Source organism: Terrapene carolina, unplaced genomic scaffold (assembly GCF_002925995.2).
Source record: "Terrapene carolina triunguis isolate 2854851 unplaced genomic scaffold, T_m_triunguis-2.0 Scaffold69, whole genome shotgun sequence".
In the NCBI taxonomy this organism is placed as follows: Eukaryota; Metazoa; Chordata; order Testudines; family Emydidae; genus Terrapene; species Terrapene triunguis.
In genome coordinates this window covers 49,635,518-49,649,599 of record NW_020664420.1, presented here as the reverse complement: position 1 = coordinate 49,649,599, position 14,082 = coordinate 49,635,518, and the positions used below count along the sequence as shown (strand labels likewise).

The following is a 14,082-nucleotide window of genomic DNA, read 5'->3' as shown; positions in this document are numbered from 1 at the left end:
AAGCTCCTCTTGGCTCCTTCAAACCCAAAGGATAAGCTCCCAGGGGAACAACCAGGGGCTCTTTCTACATCTAAGAGAAGGGTTGATCTAAACATGGGTCTCTCAGTTTTGTTCATGTACAACGATGGAGCAGATGGGTTGAAATCTAGTCCATTCATTTTACATGAGTAGCTGTCTAACTATGTATTCATTCATCTGATAGAATCTAAGAGCTACTTATAGTCTGCATTAGGTTTTAAATATTGCCTGGGATCAGAGCGCCAGCAGAAGCAATGACTCTTGTCAATTTGAAGTCACTTCAGCTGTAAAGCTGCTCCTGTCAGAGTCTGGCTGTCTGACATATCTGAAGAGGAGCATGCAGCTGCAGTGCTTTGAGATGAATCTTCATTGTCTCTCGGGTACTCAGCGAACAGCAGAAGTAAGCCAATAGAGTTTCATGCTATTAGAAAATAGGATTTCTCCCCGTTTGCATTTTCTCCCAAATCATTGAGTCTGTGATGGCAAAATAGATTAGTCTTGTGACCATACACCCTACAAACATCGCCAGTGGCTACAAATCCAAATTATGCAACTAGCATCACCATACTAGCTTCTTCCAAAAATGCTGATGCATTTACAGTGAACTCATAACCAGGCCCATTGAGCAACATGTCAAAGTGACACAAGATGTCAGCATTGATGGTCATGAGTCAAAATCAAACAAGCATTCTTCTTTTATAAGCTTCCCACATGTGTAGTAGCACGTACTGCAAGCCAGTAAAACATCTGTGACTGTACTAACTCCTTTGCAATTGAGCAATCCTTAGACAATAGTGTCACAATCATTCTCCAGAACTATATTTCGGGTTAAGGCATTAGTGGATAGATACGAAATATCTGCATTGGCCAATACTCACCATAAACTGACCCAGTAAGAACACAAAACTCCTTTAACTGCTGGTTTTCCTCCATAACAAAAACATGTATATTATCATGGGGGGAGGGATAGCTCAGTGGTTTGAGAATTGGCCTGCTAAACCCAGAGTTGTGAGCTCAATCCTTGAGGGGGCCACTTAAGGATCTGGGGCAAAAATCTGTCTGGGGATTAGTCCTGCTTTGAGCAGGGGATTGGACTAGATGACCTCCTGAGGTTCCTTCCAACCCTGATATTCTATGATCATGACAAGCAAACTGTACACACTTGGTTTTAATTGAATATGGGTGTATGAGAGTTTCAGTTTAATGGCATATTTAAGAGACACAAGCACATAGAATAGCAAGCTCCCCCCATTGGCAGTGTCTACATATATGGTAACAGTGAAGAAATATAAATCCCAAAATATGTATAGAGCATTCACTATTTTGTAGAGCATTATCCATTATGGCTGGTCTCCCAGCAAGTTGCCTGATGAATGTTTAGGTAGCATGCACCGAATTTTTAAAGACTGTCCCTACGGTACCTAGCTTAGGAGCATGTGTTCAAGTCTCACTGACTTCAATAGCTCTTAATCAGGTGCTTAAGTTCTGTCCTAAATAAAGAGGCTTTCCTGAATTGGGGCCCAAATCATAGAGTTTCAAATTTTCCATCTGCAGTATTGCCACTGACTTCAACAGTACCAGGATTTGGCCCTCAGTCAGTATTTGCTTTGCTGTGTGGAGAGCACAAGAGCAGTGGACAAAGGAACTGGCATCCAGAGAACTTAGGACATTGTTCAAGAAAATGCATGTTTAAATTTAGGCATGAGCTTAAATCCTATTAACTTCAGCTGAAGGGTTCACATTTGCTAGGCTGTATATTCACACTAAGGGCTTGTCTTCACTACCCGCCTGGATCGGCGGGTAGAAATCGATCTCTCGGGGATCGAATTATCGCGTCTCGTCGGGACGCGACAATCGATCCCCGAATCGACGTGCATATTCCACCAGCGCAGGTAGGAGTAAGCGCCATCGATGGGGGAGCCACGCAGTCGATTTGCCACCATCCTCACAACGGGGTAAGTCAGCTCGGATATGTCGAATTCAGCTACGCTATTCGCGTAGCTGAATTTGCGTATCTTAAATAGATTTCCGCCCCGCAGTGTAGACCTAGCCTAAGAGTAATTGGCTTCAGCAAAACAGGGAGACACACCTACTCCCTGCCCACTGTACTACCAGATATGTATGTGTCATTGATAAAGGACAGTATTTACATTTTAGTTATGAAAATCATAGAATAGATTCCTTTATTTCTGATCAATTGCAGAACCATAGTCAAGGTACACTTATTCTGGCCCTGTAATTACCTCTCTTCCACTCTGCTCACAGTCTCAGCCAGGGCTATTTCTCACATCTGAAAATTTGACTAAAAGTATGTATTTTTTCACTCTCACACTTCTCCAAGAATGATTGAGGTGACGGTACTCATACTTACCAAAATAATTTCCTTCTTGGAGGAGACCAAACATGCAAAAGTTCAGAAAGCAGAAGTTCAGAAAGTTTTAAGTGTATGCAAATATGGGATTATCATGGAAGCTGGACAACAATACCTGTTAACAGCAGCAGGATATACCAGACAAGCATTATAACAGCCAATTTATTTCTTTTTTATTTAGGAACAAACAATAAAGGTTACACTTTAGTAAAAGATCCCAGACAACCCTCTTAAAGACAGTTTGACTGGCAAGGTCTTTGATGTCACTCAGTTACACAAAATGCAATTATAAAATACACTATTTCAAATTAAAATTCCTATAAGTGTTCTCATATTAAAGGTTTCTTTTAAAAAAGAGCGCTTGATGCTCAGAGCTTTCCCAATTTAAAGCCTTCAGGCAAGTCCCTACTATGTGAAAGCCTTGTTTAGAATTTACACTACTTCCACAATACACCATTTTAACAAAAAATGTTCTGTGGCGAACTACTTCGGCCTCCCTCTTTAATGTTTTTTTCAGCTTCTCTGTGCAGTAACACACAATTAATGATTCTTATAAGATTGTTCAGCTTCCCCTTCTGAATTCTCAGTTGCTTCCAGTGTGTCTTGTTCAGAGGAAAACACCAGACGTCCCCTACTCCCCTGGCCACTTTTTTGTGTGCAGGTTTGTAATTCTAGATTACTTATCTGACCCTCTTGTAATGCAATTCTTAACCCTTAAACCAGCTAGAATATAGCCCTCTATACAGAGATGATTAGACAACTCCACTCATTGAAATCCCTCCTACAGATTTTCTGCTGGTGTATGAGAAGTAATTTAGTTTAAAAAAACAAAAACAAAACTCCAACAACAGTGTAAGAGAACCATCAAGATATGTATACACCTACTGAGTGATCTTATAACTGTCCTCTATCTCTCTTTCCCTTCTATTTGTTTCTGACCCTCACATGTTGTGTCATGTCAGAATTTAAATTGTAAGATCTCTGGAGCAAGCATTGTGTCTTTACTTGCTTCTGTGAATTCATAGTTGTTAGCTCTCAAACAACAAAGAACATGTTACAGAGAGGGACTGTGTCAATAAAATCCTCTCCTGCTCAACTATAATTGACCACCTCAACTTCCAGTTCCAGAAATATTATTTTTCACTTGGACAATGCTCAGACACAAATAATGACAGACGAGTTTATATCAAATGAACTCTACTGGGTTTATTAAATGGTGTTACACATACAGGTTAATTTAAAAAAAAAAATCTACACTTCATGGAATATGTGCATCCACTTAGAGGATACAAATCTGGGCCAACTTCCATTGAATCTGTTGATGGTCAGTCACTGTAAAAATGTACAGGTTATTTTCTGATATACAAAAAGAAAACCTACCATTCTTTGTTAATCATCCAGTACAGCTCACAGCACTCTACCACACAGCTGCATGTAGTGTTTTAGTGCAAAAGGAAATACAAATATAAAAATATGGAGATTTGAATTTAAAAAAAAAAACCCCAATGGTGTTAGAGGTGAGTGTCTGCTATGGGTATTCTTCTAAGTTCTACAATCTGTGAGTTAGCCATGCTGCCTCCATCCTGGCCGTCATGGTAGGAATCATTATCACTGATATTGAGGCCTGCACCTGAAACACAAAGCCAAGAAAGAAATAATGAGAACTGAAGCCTGAAACAGCAAGGATGAGATCATATCCTGTTAAACAGGGAAACCTGCCCTACTTCTCTATACTTATTACAGCAGCTCTTCTCCTCCCCCACAAAAGTACAGCAGATTTTCTGATATGGTCTATAGCTTTGCACCCACAGACTGTAGGCTCATTTAACTGAGGACATATCTCTGCACCTACACTTGTTCATGCCTTTGCCTGCAACATAGGTCACTTAAATGTCTCAGTACCTGATTTGATGGTGTGAACAGGTACTCAGATGTCTACCTGGCAGTCTCTGTTTCCCTGACATCACATGCATAAATGGAAGGCTCGTTAAGGTTGCGCTCAAAATTTGACCCACAGGAGTTTCTTCTTAGGTGATTCATTTCTAGTGGTGGAATCTACCATATGATGCTAAAATGATAATTTCAGTTGTTTCAATAGGGTTCTACTTTCAACATGAGCAAAAGGGCAGGTTAAATATCCCTCCTTAACCCTCCCTGCTTAAATCTACAACTGGCACTGGCTAATGCATTGTGCCTTTCCTCTAGTGCAAGATAACACTGTAGTAAACAAAGCATAAAAATGAACAGCTCTTATTTGGGCTTTTCAGGACTTGAGATTCAGATTTATTCAGAACTGCACATCAATGAAATTAAGTGTGGTAACTCCAAAACAGAATAACACCAGACATTACTTTCCAGTGAAATCAGTTACAAATAGCCAAGGGCTAAGGAAAATTACAGTCTGGGCAAAATCCGGGGACTCCAGTGATTGCAAAGGAGTTACACCAGGAATGAAATTTGGCTCACTAGGTTCTGAAAATGTTGAGCTCATGAAAGCCATAATTTCCTTTTTTTCAGGCTAAAATATTTTAATATAAATCAGTTGTAAAGCTGACTTCTTGCTCTTCTCCCTCTAGCTGGCATCCTAGGCTTTAGAATGTTTAGGAATGGAAAGATTGTGGGTCAATAGTTTTCCTTTTAAGTTTCAGAAGGTGCCTCATATCTTTTTAGGTCACCAGATGCTCTCTCCTTTAGTAAGTTTCACCATGCACTTCCAAATAGGAAACTGGAGGGTGGGGGGAAATGGGGCACTGAATATAGGAAATGTGAAAGATCAGCTATAAGAGATAGTCAGGCTGTGATCTGGAGAAGGATTCAGAAGGAAGCAAAGTGACAGGTTAACTTTTGCAAGAAGGTATAACACTCTGGGTGTGTGATAGTGATCTCTCTCCTGAATAAATTCAGGTGAGAGATCACTATCAAGCAAGGGAGGTGTAAAAAGCTGTCTGATGGGGGCAAGATATACCGTAATGCTAGCTGTGGAGGAGTTTAGACTCTGAATTAGCGAAGTTCTTAAGTTGAGTAGGTCTATTGAAGCCAGTGTGCCTACTCCTACACTTAAAGTTAGATGTGCTTAATTACCTTAGTGATGAAACTGTTCTAAATTGGAAAAAGCACAACTATTTTTTTTCCTTTTCTTGTTTTTTGCACTCTTTCCTTCTCTTAGACGGGGACTGTTTAGAAAGGAGACATACAACATAACGAGTAATATAGAGAAGGTAAATCAGACACTCATATTGGCCCTCTTATTATGCAAGAACAAGATGGCATTCAATGAACTTGAAAGGCAACACATGTAAAATAAATGAAAAATTTTTTTGCACAAAACAATTAGCCTGTGGAATTTATTGCCACAAGATATCTTTAAGACAAAGAGGTGAATGGCTTTCAAAAAGGATTAGACACTTAAATGGTTAATGAGGATTATTTTACAATATACATGAACCCTCATGCTTCAGGGCATTAGGTAACCACTAACTGATGGTGTTGGAAAGAAATTTCTCTTGCAGGCATATTATTCCAGCATTGTCCACTGTGGGGGTTTCTTGAAGCATCTGGCACTGGTCACTATCAGAGACAAGATACTGGACCACATTGACTAATCTGATATTGCAATACTTACATTCCTAAATGGAACATGGCCATGCAGCATCCTTTTAGGAAGGAGACAATAGTACTGTTGTGTTTAAAGTAGGTTAATTCCCTTTATAACAATCACTGTTCTGACAAAATGTTTAGGAATTGATCCTTTTTAGGAATTAGAGTTTCGATGTAACCGGGATACCAAACTACCAAACAGTTGGTCTACAGATTAGGAAGGCTAGGAGTGTTTACAAGACAAGGTTTGCAGAGTTCATTGGGCCAGCTTGTTCTCAGTTTAGGGCACATCTTGCTTCAGAACTAGATGCAATCATTTCAGAGTGAACATGTTTATCTTGCAAAACCAGCGAGGCCCCTCCAGTGACATCTACTGGTCAAAAGATTTATTCAGTGAATCCCAACACTCAACATACTTTAATAATTGTTCCATATGAAGGGCCCAAGTTTGGTCTTACTTAGCTGCCTGCACACGTATCAAGCTTTCACTATAATGTCGGTACAAAATGTTGGGTGTATTTTCAACTTATTTTTATCTGTTGTACACATTTTCTAGGGGTATTTTTATCATATTATATACACATAGACTATATTCTGTATCCATCACACTTTTATAGTAAATGTGCAATATTGGACATTAAATACAAAAATCAGATGGTAGATATACACACACTCTTACACTTTACATCTTGTTTTATGGGATTGGCTGGCTATAGAGATTGGTAGAGTAATATGTCACCAATCGATATCCATACCTCTAGTGACAAATTTTAGGATTCAATGGAAATGAGTCCTTGGTCCTAGTGGAACCATGTCCCCCATCCACTATTTCAACTAGCACCTCTGTTGGCAGTGACAAAGGAGAAGCCAATTGAATGGGCAGGGAGATCACCTTCTCCCCCTTTTCTCACCTTTTGACTTGTTCCTTTCGACTGGATATGAGGTGCATTGGTGAGGCAAGGTGGGGGAGCTAACATTGCTATTGTCTGTACCATAACTGTGGATAAAAAGGACTTTTCCCTACAAGGAGTTTATCCAGCACCTTTCAGAAATGCTAAACAACTGAACATTTCAGCCAACATTTTCAAAAGTGACTTCTAGTTTTGGGTTCCCAATCTGAGACATTGAGTCTCAAATTGAGCATGCAAAATGACAGCAGCCAAAATTAGCAGACTCTTTTGAAAATGTTGACCTGTTCTATACTATACTCAACAAATTATCGTGGGAAGCTTACATGGCATTATGTGTTGTATTTTAATAATAGATTTACTTTTCAAATTATTTTTGATTTTCGATGTTTTTTTTTTTAATTATTAATGCAGAAGGGCCAAATTCAGGCTGGCAGTGAACAAAACTGCACTAAACATTGCAAATGTGGGTCATAAACCTCCCTACCGCGGTTCTGTCATCACTTGATAATCTCAGGTGTAGTGTGGTAGTGCTTATGAGCCAAAAGTATGGTCTGCCCTGACTTCTGAATGACCCCTATAAACAGACCTGCTCCCCAAACAGCTTATTCATACCACAGGCAAGAGAAGGAGGAAGGAACGAAACTGTGCATGAGGCCTGTTTTAGAGGCTTTTATGTGTTGAACCTTCACTGGGCCCAGAGGGAGTGACTTCAGTAGAATGTCTCCAAAAAGGAGGGATGGGAGAGTTTGTGATTGGTGGGAATATGGTTGGAACTGAGAGGTCAGTAAGGTTAGCATGCAGTTCCGGCACTAAAATTTATGCCTAAGGAGCAACGCTTAGGAGTAATTCACTGCTTGAGGCCAACATCCACCGATTTTTCCCTTCATCCTATCCCTTTTTGACTACACTCCACCCTTACATAACATGTGGAGATCCAGCGGCTTACTGCTTTCTAGACAGGAGGACTGAAGTGTAGCTGTGCTTAAATGGGAGTCACTTTAAAATAGTTTTATATCTTAATTACTCTAACCCCATGTATTAGAGTGAATCAGTCTGACAGAGGAGGGGCTCATTAAGCTGTCAAGATGAGCTTGAGCACTAAAAAAGGAATCAGAGGCAAAATGTGATCTAGCCCAAAATGAATGGGTATTATTAGATAATTAATGTAATTAGCAATAACTAATTATGGAATAATTATCCTTATTCAGTGGAAGCATAGTCCTTTGATTTATTATGAAAGCCATAAAAGAAATGAAATAAAATAAAATAAACCATTTAAGCCAACCTAATTACTAGCAGGAAACAAACAAGGTTTTAGCATCAATCAACAGGCAGTACATTTTTTCATATTATTTTTCCTGGAGTAATCTTTCCTTAATCCCTTGCACAGAGCTGAAGCTCATGGAGTTATGCAAACTACATGATACTGTACCAAATTTCTCTGCTTCCCTGGCACAATGCTTCATTGGAGCCAGCTTAACTGGCCACTGGAGAATTCCCCGATAGTGGAATCCTTGGGTGACTTAGACTCACCATAATGGCTCCTGTAATATTCCTTCCAATACAGGAGGCCTGGCTAATGGAAAGTGGACATAGCTGGGTTTTCCTATGTTCAGCAATTCCTGGCTGACAAACAACCCCATAGCTCATTGGCAGCACGCATAAGTTAGAGAAACCCTCAGGTTGCTCTGAATTACTCTGGTATGAAGTACAGAGGTGTCAAAGACATCTTTGCACATTCTCATGTTGAGCAGTCGCTCAGGATCTGAGCCATTATTTCTAGCATGACTAGGGCTACCTGTAGAATTTTCTGGATTGACAATCTTGGGGAATGAAGTCTTCTACTTATCCTTAGACCAGGTAAAACAAAGGCAGCAGGAGTGCAAGCTTCCCCACCCCACTAAAATGCCTCAACCTTTTTCTAAAGGGGCTACCAGAAATGCACTGTGTAGTACAGGGTAATATGAACACCATGTTCATGCAATCTTAGGTCATTCTCTTGACTCTGCAGAAAGGTTGTCAGATAGTATTTAATAGGAACCAAATAGAAATGCTTTTCTTAATAACCTCAAAATGTGCCATTTCTTAAAAGTCTCATTTGAAAATGTATCTTTTCTCCTTTTGTCTGCACCTTTTAATTGCTCTCTCGTTGTTTATCCCCGTAATTGTATTATTTAACTCTGCCATGGATTTTGGATTAAGTGTGATGGCCCACAGTCACAAAGTCTGGCTCCTCATTCAAACTCTTCTCTTCAGGGTTTTCCTTGGGTACATTAGACAGGTGGGGCCAGTTCAGATCTTGATTTGATTTGAATCTGGATCGGATTTATCTAGCTACTTTTATGATCTCCATTACTGGAGTTTTCTTAAAGCCTGGAGCTGTTCAGAACCAAGGTCTTGGCTCAAACTCCCCTCTCATATAAAATAAAGTAGTGTTGAACTAAGGCAAACTATTCTTACTGCTGGTTAATAAACCACCATCACATTAAATCCCTGCTGGTCTCAAATTGGAACTGATGTTTTAAGACGCACTCCTGAACACTCTTTACTATTGAACATTGTGATTACTGCTGTGAATGGCCCCACTGACATCAATGCAGCTGCACAAAACAATAAGCACTATTACTGGTGGTAAGCATGTGCAACATCTAACCCATAATGATGAAAGACTCCATTATTATCAGGGATCGTAGTTTTCCGTGATAAAAAAACAAAATTCTCTGATTTTAAAAAAACAACAACATAAAATCCACAATTTTCCACAATTAAAATGAAATGCTTAACTTTAGTTTCCCTAGCCACAATATGTATAGGTATCAGTTGAACACGATGTTTTGTTGATATACAGTAGAACCCCATTTATTTGAGCCTTCGTTATCCAGCTCTCACTATTAACTGAACCACCAGCTGCGCGGGTCGGACAGTGACTGGGGCTTGGGCAGTCAACCCCAGGCTGCTGGGTAATGGAGGCTCAGATAAACAGGGTTCTACTGTAGTTTTTACAATTTTGTGAGAAAATAAAAACACAGATTCTCTGTAAAAAATGCAAATTCCATGTTTTTCCATGGCAAATGGATTTCTAGGATCCCTGTTTATTACCAATCTTCTGTTTCATTCAGTTTCCCGTAAGATTATTTTAAAAGCATATAGAAGGAAAAAATAAAACAAAAAAAATAAAGGCCACGCATTTTTTAAATGAATGCCTGAAGCCAGCGGGAGCTGCCAAGTGCTCAGAATTTTTGAAAATCAGGCAACTTATTTAGATGCCCAATTATGGATTTAGGAATCTAATTTCAGGCACCCAATTTTGAAAATCTTGGTCAAAAACTTTACTAAATGCCACAATAGTTAGCAGTAGACTGGGTGACAAAATAAAAATGTGCTGCAAAATGTCCAGTAGAAATTAACATGTTCAGGAAATGAACAGCAGAGTGGACAATGTAAAAAAATACCATTGAAAAATGCAAAGTTAGTGACAACTTATAAAAAAAATAATTTGGTTGCTTTGTGCCTAACCCCTAGAATCATCTTATAATTCCCTTTTTCATTAAAAAAAAATCAATTGGCTTGATATAGTTTTATAAAACAAAAACAAGTTAAGTGGCACCACCAGAATGTGTACCTTTGTGTATTTATTGTAACATTGGCTGTTTATTTGGAAGCTGCACTGAATTAAATGTGGAGGACTTTCTCAAGCACAGAAAGGAACATGAACACTTTTAAATGGTTAGCGTTTCACATACACAGGACTAAAGTAAAGGGTCCCCATTGTTGGGGTACACTTTTTAATTAAATCAGAAACGTGCAACTATTCAAGGGCAGTTCAAAGTATATGTACATTAAATCTGAATATACTGCACCATATATTAGGAATTTAAATGAGAGAATACTATTTAAAGCTTAACTTTTGAGGGATCAATCCAATCTACATTGACGTTAATGAGAATCATTCCATAGAGTTTGATTGAGTCATAAGGCAGTATAAATATACTTAATAAAACAGATGAAACCTGGTGAAGGGAGAGGGTCCCAGAGCCCCGCAAACCCAAGTCCGTTGACTCGCTGCTGTGGAGTTTGTTTGTTTTGTTTATTTATTTGGTTTTACTTTCCTATGTAGACTTACCCCTAAAGTACTTGGAGAAAAATGTTAAACTTTCAACCTTTCCTGGCTTCTGTTGGTTTGCATCACAAGCTTAATGTTATTCAAATGATGCTTTTGTAGGCCTATTTTCCTTTGTTATTTCAAATAATAAGGTTATTATTCTTAGTTCATAGAATAACAGTTCACACCAAAACAAAAATATTGTTCTAGATTTGCACTGACAATCAAGAATGTGTTAGCAGCAACTGGATCTTCCCTTTTAGTGACTCCCTGGGAAACTGTTATGTTAGGACAAAGCATAGCATACAGGCTTCTAGAAACAAAGAAAAAAAAACTGCTACTCACCAGTTTTTAAAGCAAATATTAAGTCATCAAACTCCTGTGATTCCTCGTCAGCCACCAATGAGCCGTTACTAAATCCTCCAGAAGCGTTGAAGGCATTCCCATTTTGCGGGCTTTGCTTAAAAGCAGCACTGGCCTGACTAGCTGGTCTCAAGGATGCCCTCTCCCAGTCTGCTGGCACCTTAAATGAGTTAAAAAGTCTCAAAACTGCAGTTATCATCAAAGCTATAGTACATGAATAGTTCTGTCTGTCTACATTCTTAACCAGCCCCTCATTACCACAGTATCTGAATGGTTTGAACTCATGACTATGCAGGATCAGGGAAATTGTAATGGGCTCTCTTGCGCCTATTCCAGAGGAAAGTCTAGCTCAATGTTTTTCTTTTTAAAATGACTGTAATTGATTACAAGTAATTTAGCTTTGTGTTCATTATGGATGGACTAGTTGGTTTAAAAAAGTAATCCAACTTTTCCCTATATCTGAACATTCTCCTAAGATACAAAGAAGTTCCAATTGAAGTACTCTAAAATTCCATTCAAAATCTCTGTTTGTTCTTTCTTTGAATGTCAACATCGTTGCCTTTCCCCCTCTCCTGAGACCCTCCAATACAGTCTGTCTTTCCTCTCCATACCATCGAAGATTCTCTATCTTTCCACTTCATACGAGCCTTCATTGGCGCTCCACTCTTCCTCCCTCCCATCCCATGACAATCTTATTTATTTGTTTAAGTAATTCATCTTCACAATATTATGTGCCTTTGAAAATGCTGGGGCAGAGCTTGGTAGTACATCCCATCAGCCACCTAATTCAAAACTAGAGCTGGCCAGAAAACAGAATTTCTGTCCCAGGAAAAAAAATTGAGTTGAATTGTTTTTGTTTTACATAACTCAACATGTAACAAATCCAATTGTGACATCCATAAAGATCAGAGGTGAAAACCTGGCCCTACTGAAGTCAACAAGAGTTTTGCCATGGACTTCAATGGGGCCAGGATTCACCCCAGAATTAAAGTAACCTGGAAAGTATTTTATGTTGACTGTGACCTACTTTTCAAATACGCAATTCATGGCTTTATAACAAAGCTAACAAGCAATGTAAAAAAACAACAACAGGGAAAGTTGATCTATAGATCTGATGTTACCAGAGAGCTGTAATTCACAGAAGCACTACCATGCCTGAGAATAGCAACTTTTATTGTACAAGCTAACGTCATTATATATAATTATATAATTGAGATGAAGCATAAAAACAAAAATAATCCCACCCCGGCAATTCCCAGGTGGTCATTTCACATCTATGTATATCACTGTTTCCCCATTCAGCTATACAACTGGCCTCTTTACATAAGTATAATAATGATTATGAGGTATAGAATACAGGTACCTCTTCCATAGCACTGATCAGGTTCTGAGTAGACTTGCTGATCTCTCCTCCTGCTGGGGGCATCCCACTGCCGTGTGTGAAAAAGGCAGAGCCTGGGCTTGTATGTCCATTCATATCTATGGTGTAACTTGCTTTCACAGGGCAACAAAGCTGGTTGTGTAGGATAAAATACACCACAAAGACATAAAGGCCCTAGGGAAAAAGAAAGCAGCAGTGAAATGAAGCAATCCTAGATTGGGAACACAGAGTCATGACAAGATTCTACATGCCGTAGCAGATGCCTCCTATTACTCCAACAGCCAATGGTTCATATGATTGGGATATGATGCACTGAATCACAAGAGCAAGTGTCGTTGTAAAACACAGGTTTAGAAGTTAACAGTAAGCGTAATCTTATGTCCTGAGGCCTCCAGTAATGGGTCATTAAAAATGATTATCTGGTTTAACCCACCCAGTTGTGAAGCCAAGATCACAGCAAAAAACAAGTTTCACAACCATCACAACCGTGAGAAAACAGGTTTAGGGACTGCTTTACAATAGAAATTGGCAACTGCTCACTGCTTATTTTATTCTGCCAGACACTATTTTTTGTTCTCTTATTGACCTGCTGGCTCCTTACATTCCTGCCCTAATATCAATCTCATGCAAACTTCATTGCTGCCATTATTGATATCAAGCTGCAGTTTTAAAAGAAATTCTCCAGTGGGTTTCATTTACGATTTTTACAAGAGCCCTTCTGTATGTCTCGGTGGCTCTTCTTTAAAACTTGCTAATTTTGACCTTTAAGTTGAGCCAACAAAAAGTGTTAAAACTGTGTCTTTTGTCTGCACAGAAATCATATCATTTAACTTTTGGGAATGAAATCTGATTCTCTCTTTCTGGTCTGATTGTTAAATTATATGAATACCGGGGGCGCAGGAGGGAACAACTTGTTAAATAAAGAAAAGATCTGCAGAAAGGAGAATTTAGGAAGGCTTCCTGGTATTGAATTTGCATTGTTTTAATGGCTCCTTCTGTCCTCAGGACTTATGAAAAAACTAAATAGGACAAGTCATTTGAAACGTACCCTGGAGGCATGAAACTTGTAATTGAGATTATAAATAGTAAATGAGCTTTCATTTAGCCTCTTATTCTCGGGAATTTCTAAAGTTTGCAACTTAAATATGAAACGAGACTGGGAACACCCAGTTTCTGCATGTATGCACACCCACGCGACAGACTGATTGAAACCACACTTTATCAGAGTCACAGATTCATAGATTTGAAGGCCAGAAGAGATCGTTATGATTGTCAGGGCCATATTAAAGACTTTTGGAGCCCTATGCACTATGGAAATTGGGGGGGGGGGGGGGGGGGG

The 14,082-nt window shown here is 39.1% G+C and overlaps 1 protein-coding gene across 1 annotated transcript in view; it reads right to left on the bottom strand.

The window, feature by feature from the left end:
* Nucleotides 1–3,291: 3,291 nt before the first annotated feature.
* The window catches only part of ADGRV1 (adhesion G protein-coupled receptor V1), a 416,737-nt gene continuing 405,946 nt past the window's right edge, over nt 3,292–14,082 (bottom strand). The window contains exons 92-94 of the mRNA XM_026649237.2: nt 12,726–12,917; nt 11,345–11,522; nt 3,292–4,019 (exon numbers count right to left, since the gene is read on the bottom strand). Of these exons, the coding sequence (XP_026505022.1) occupies nt 3,901–4,019; nt 11,345–11,522; nt 12,726–12,917 (489 nt within the window). The 3' untranslated portion in view covers nt 3,292–3,900. The remainder of the gene's footprint in view (nt 4,020–11,344; nt 11,523–12,725; nt 12,918–14,082) is intronic.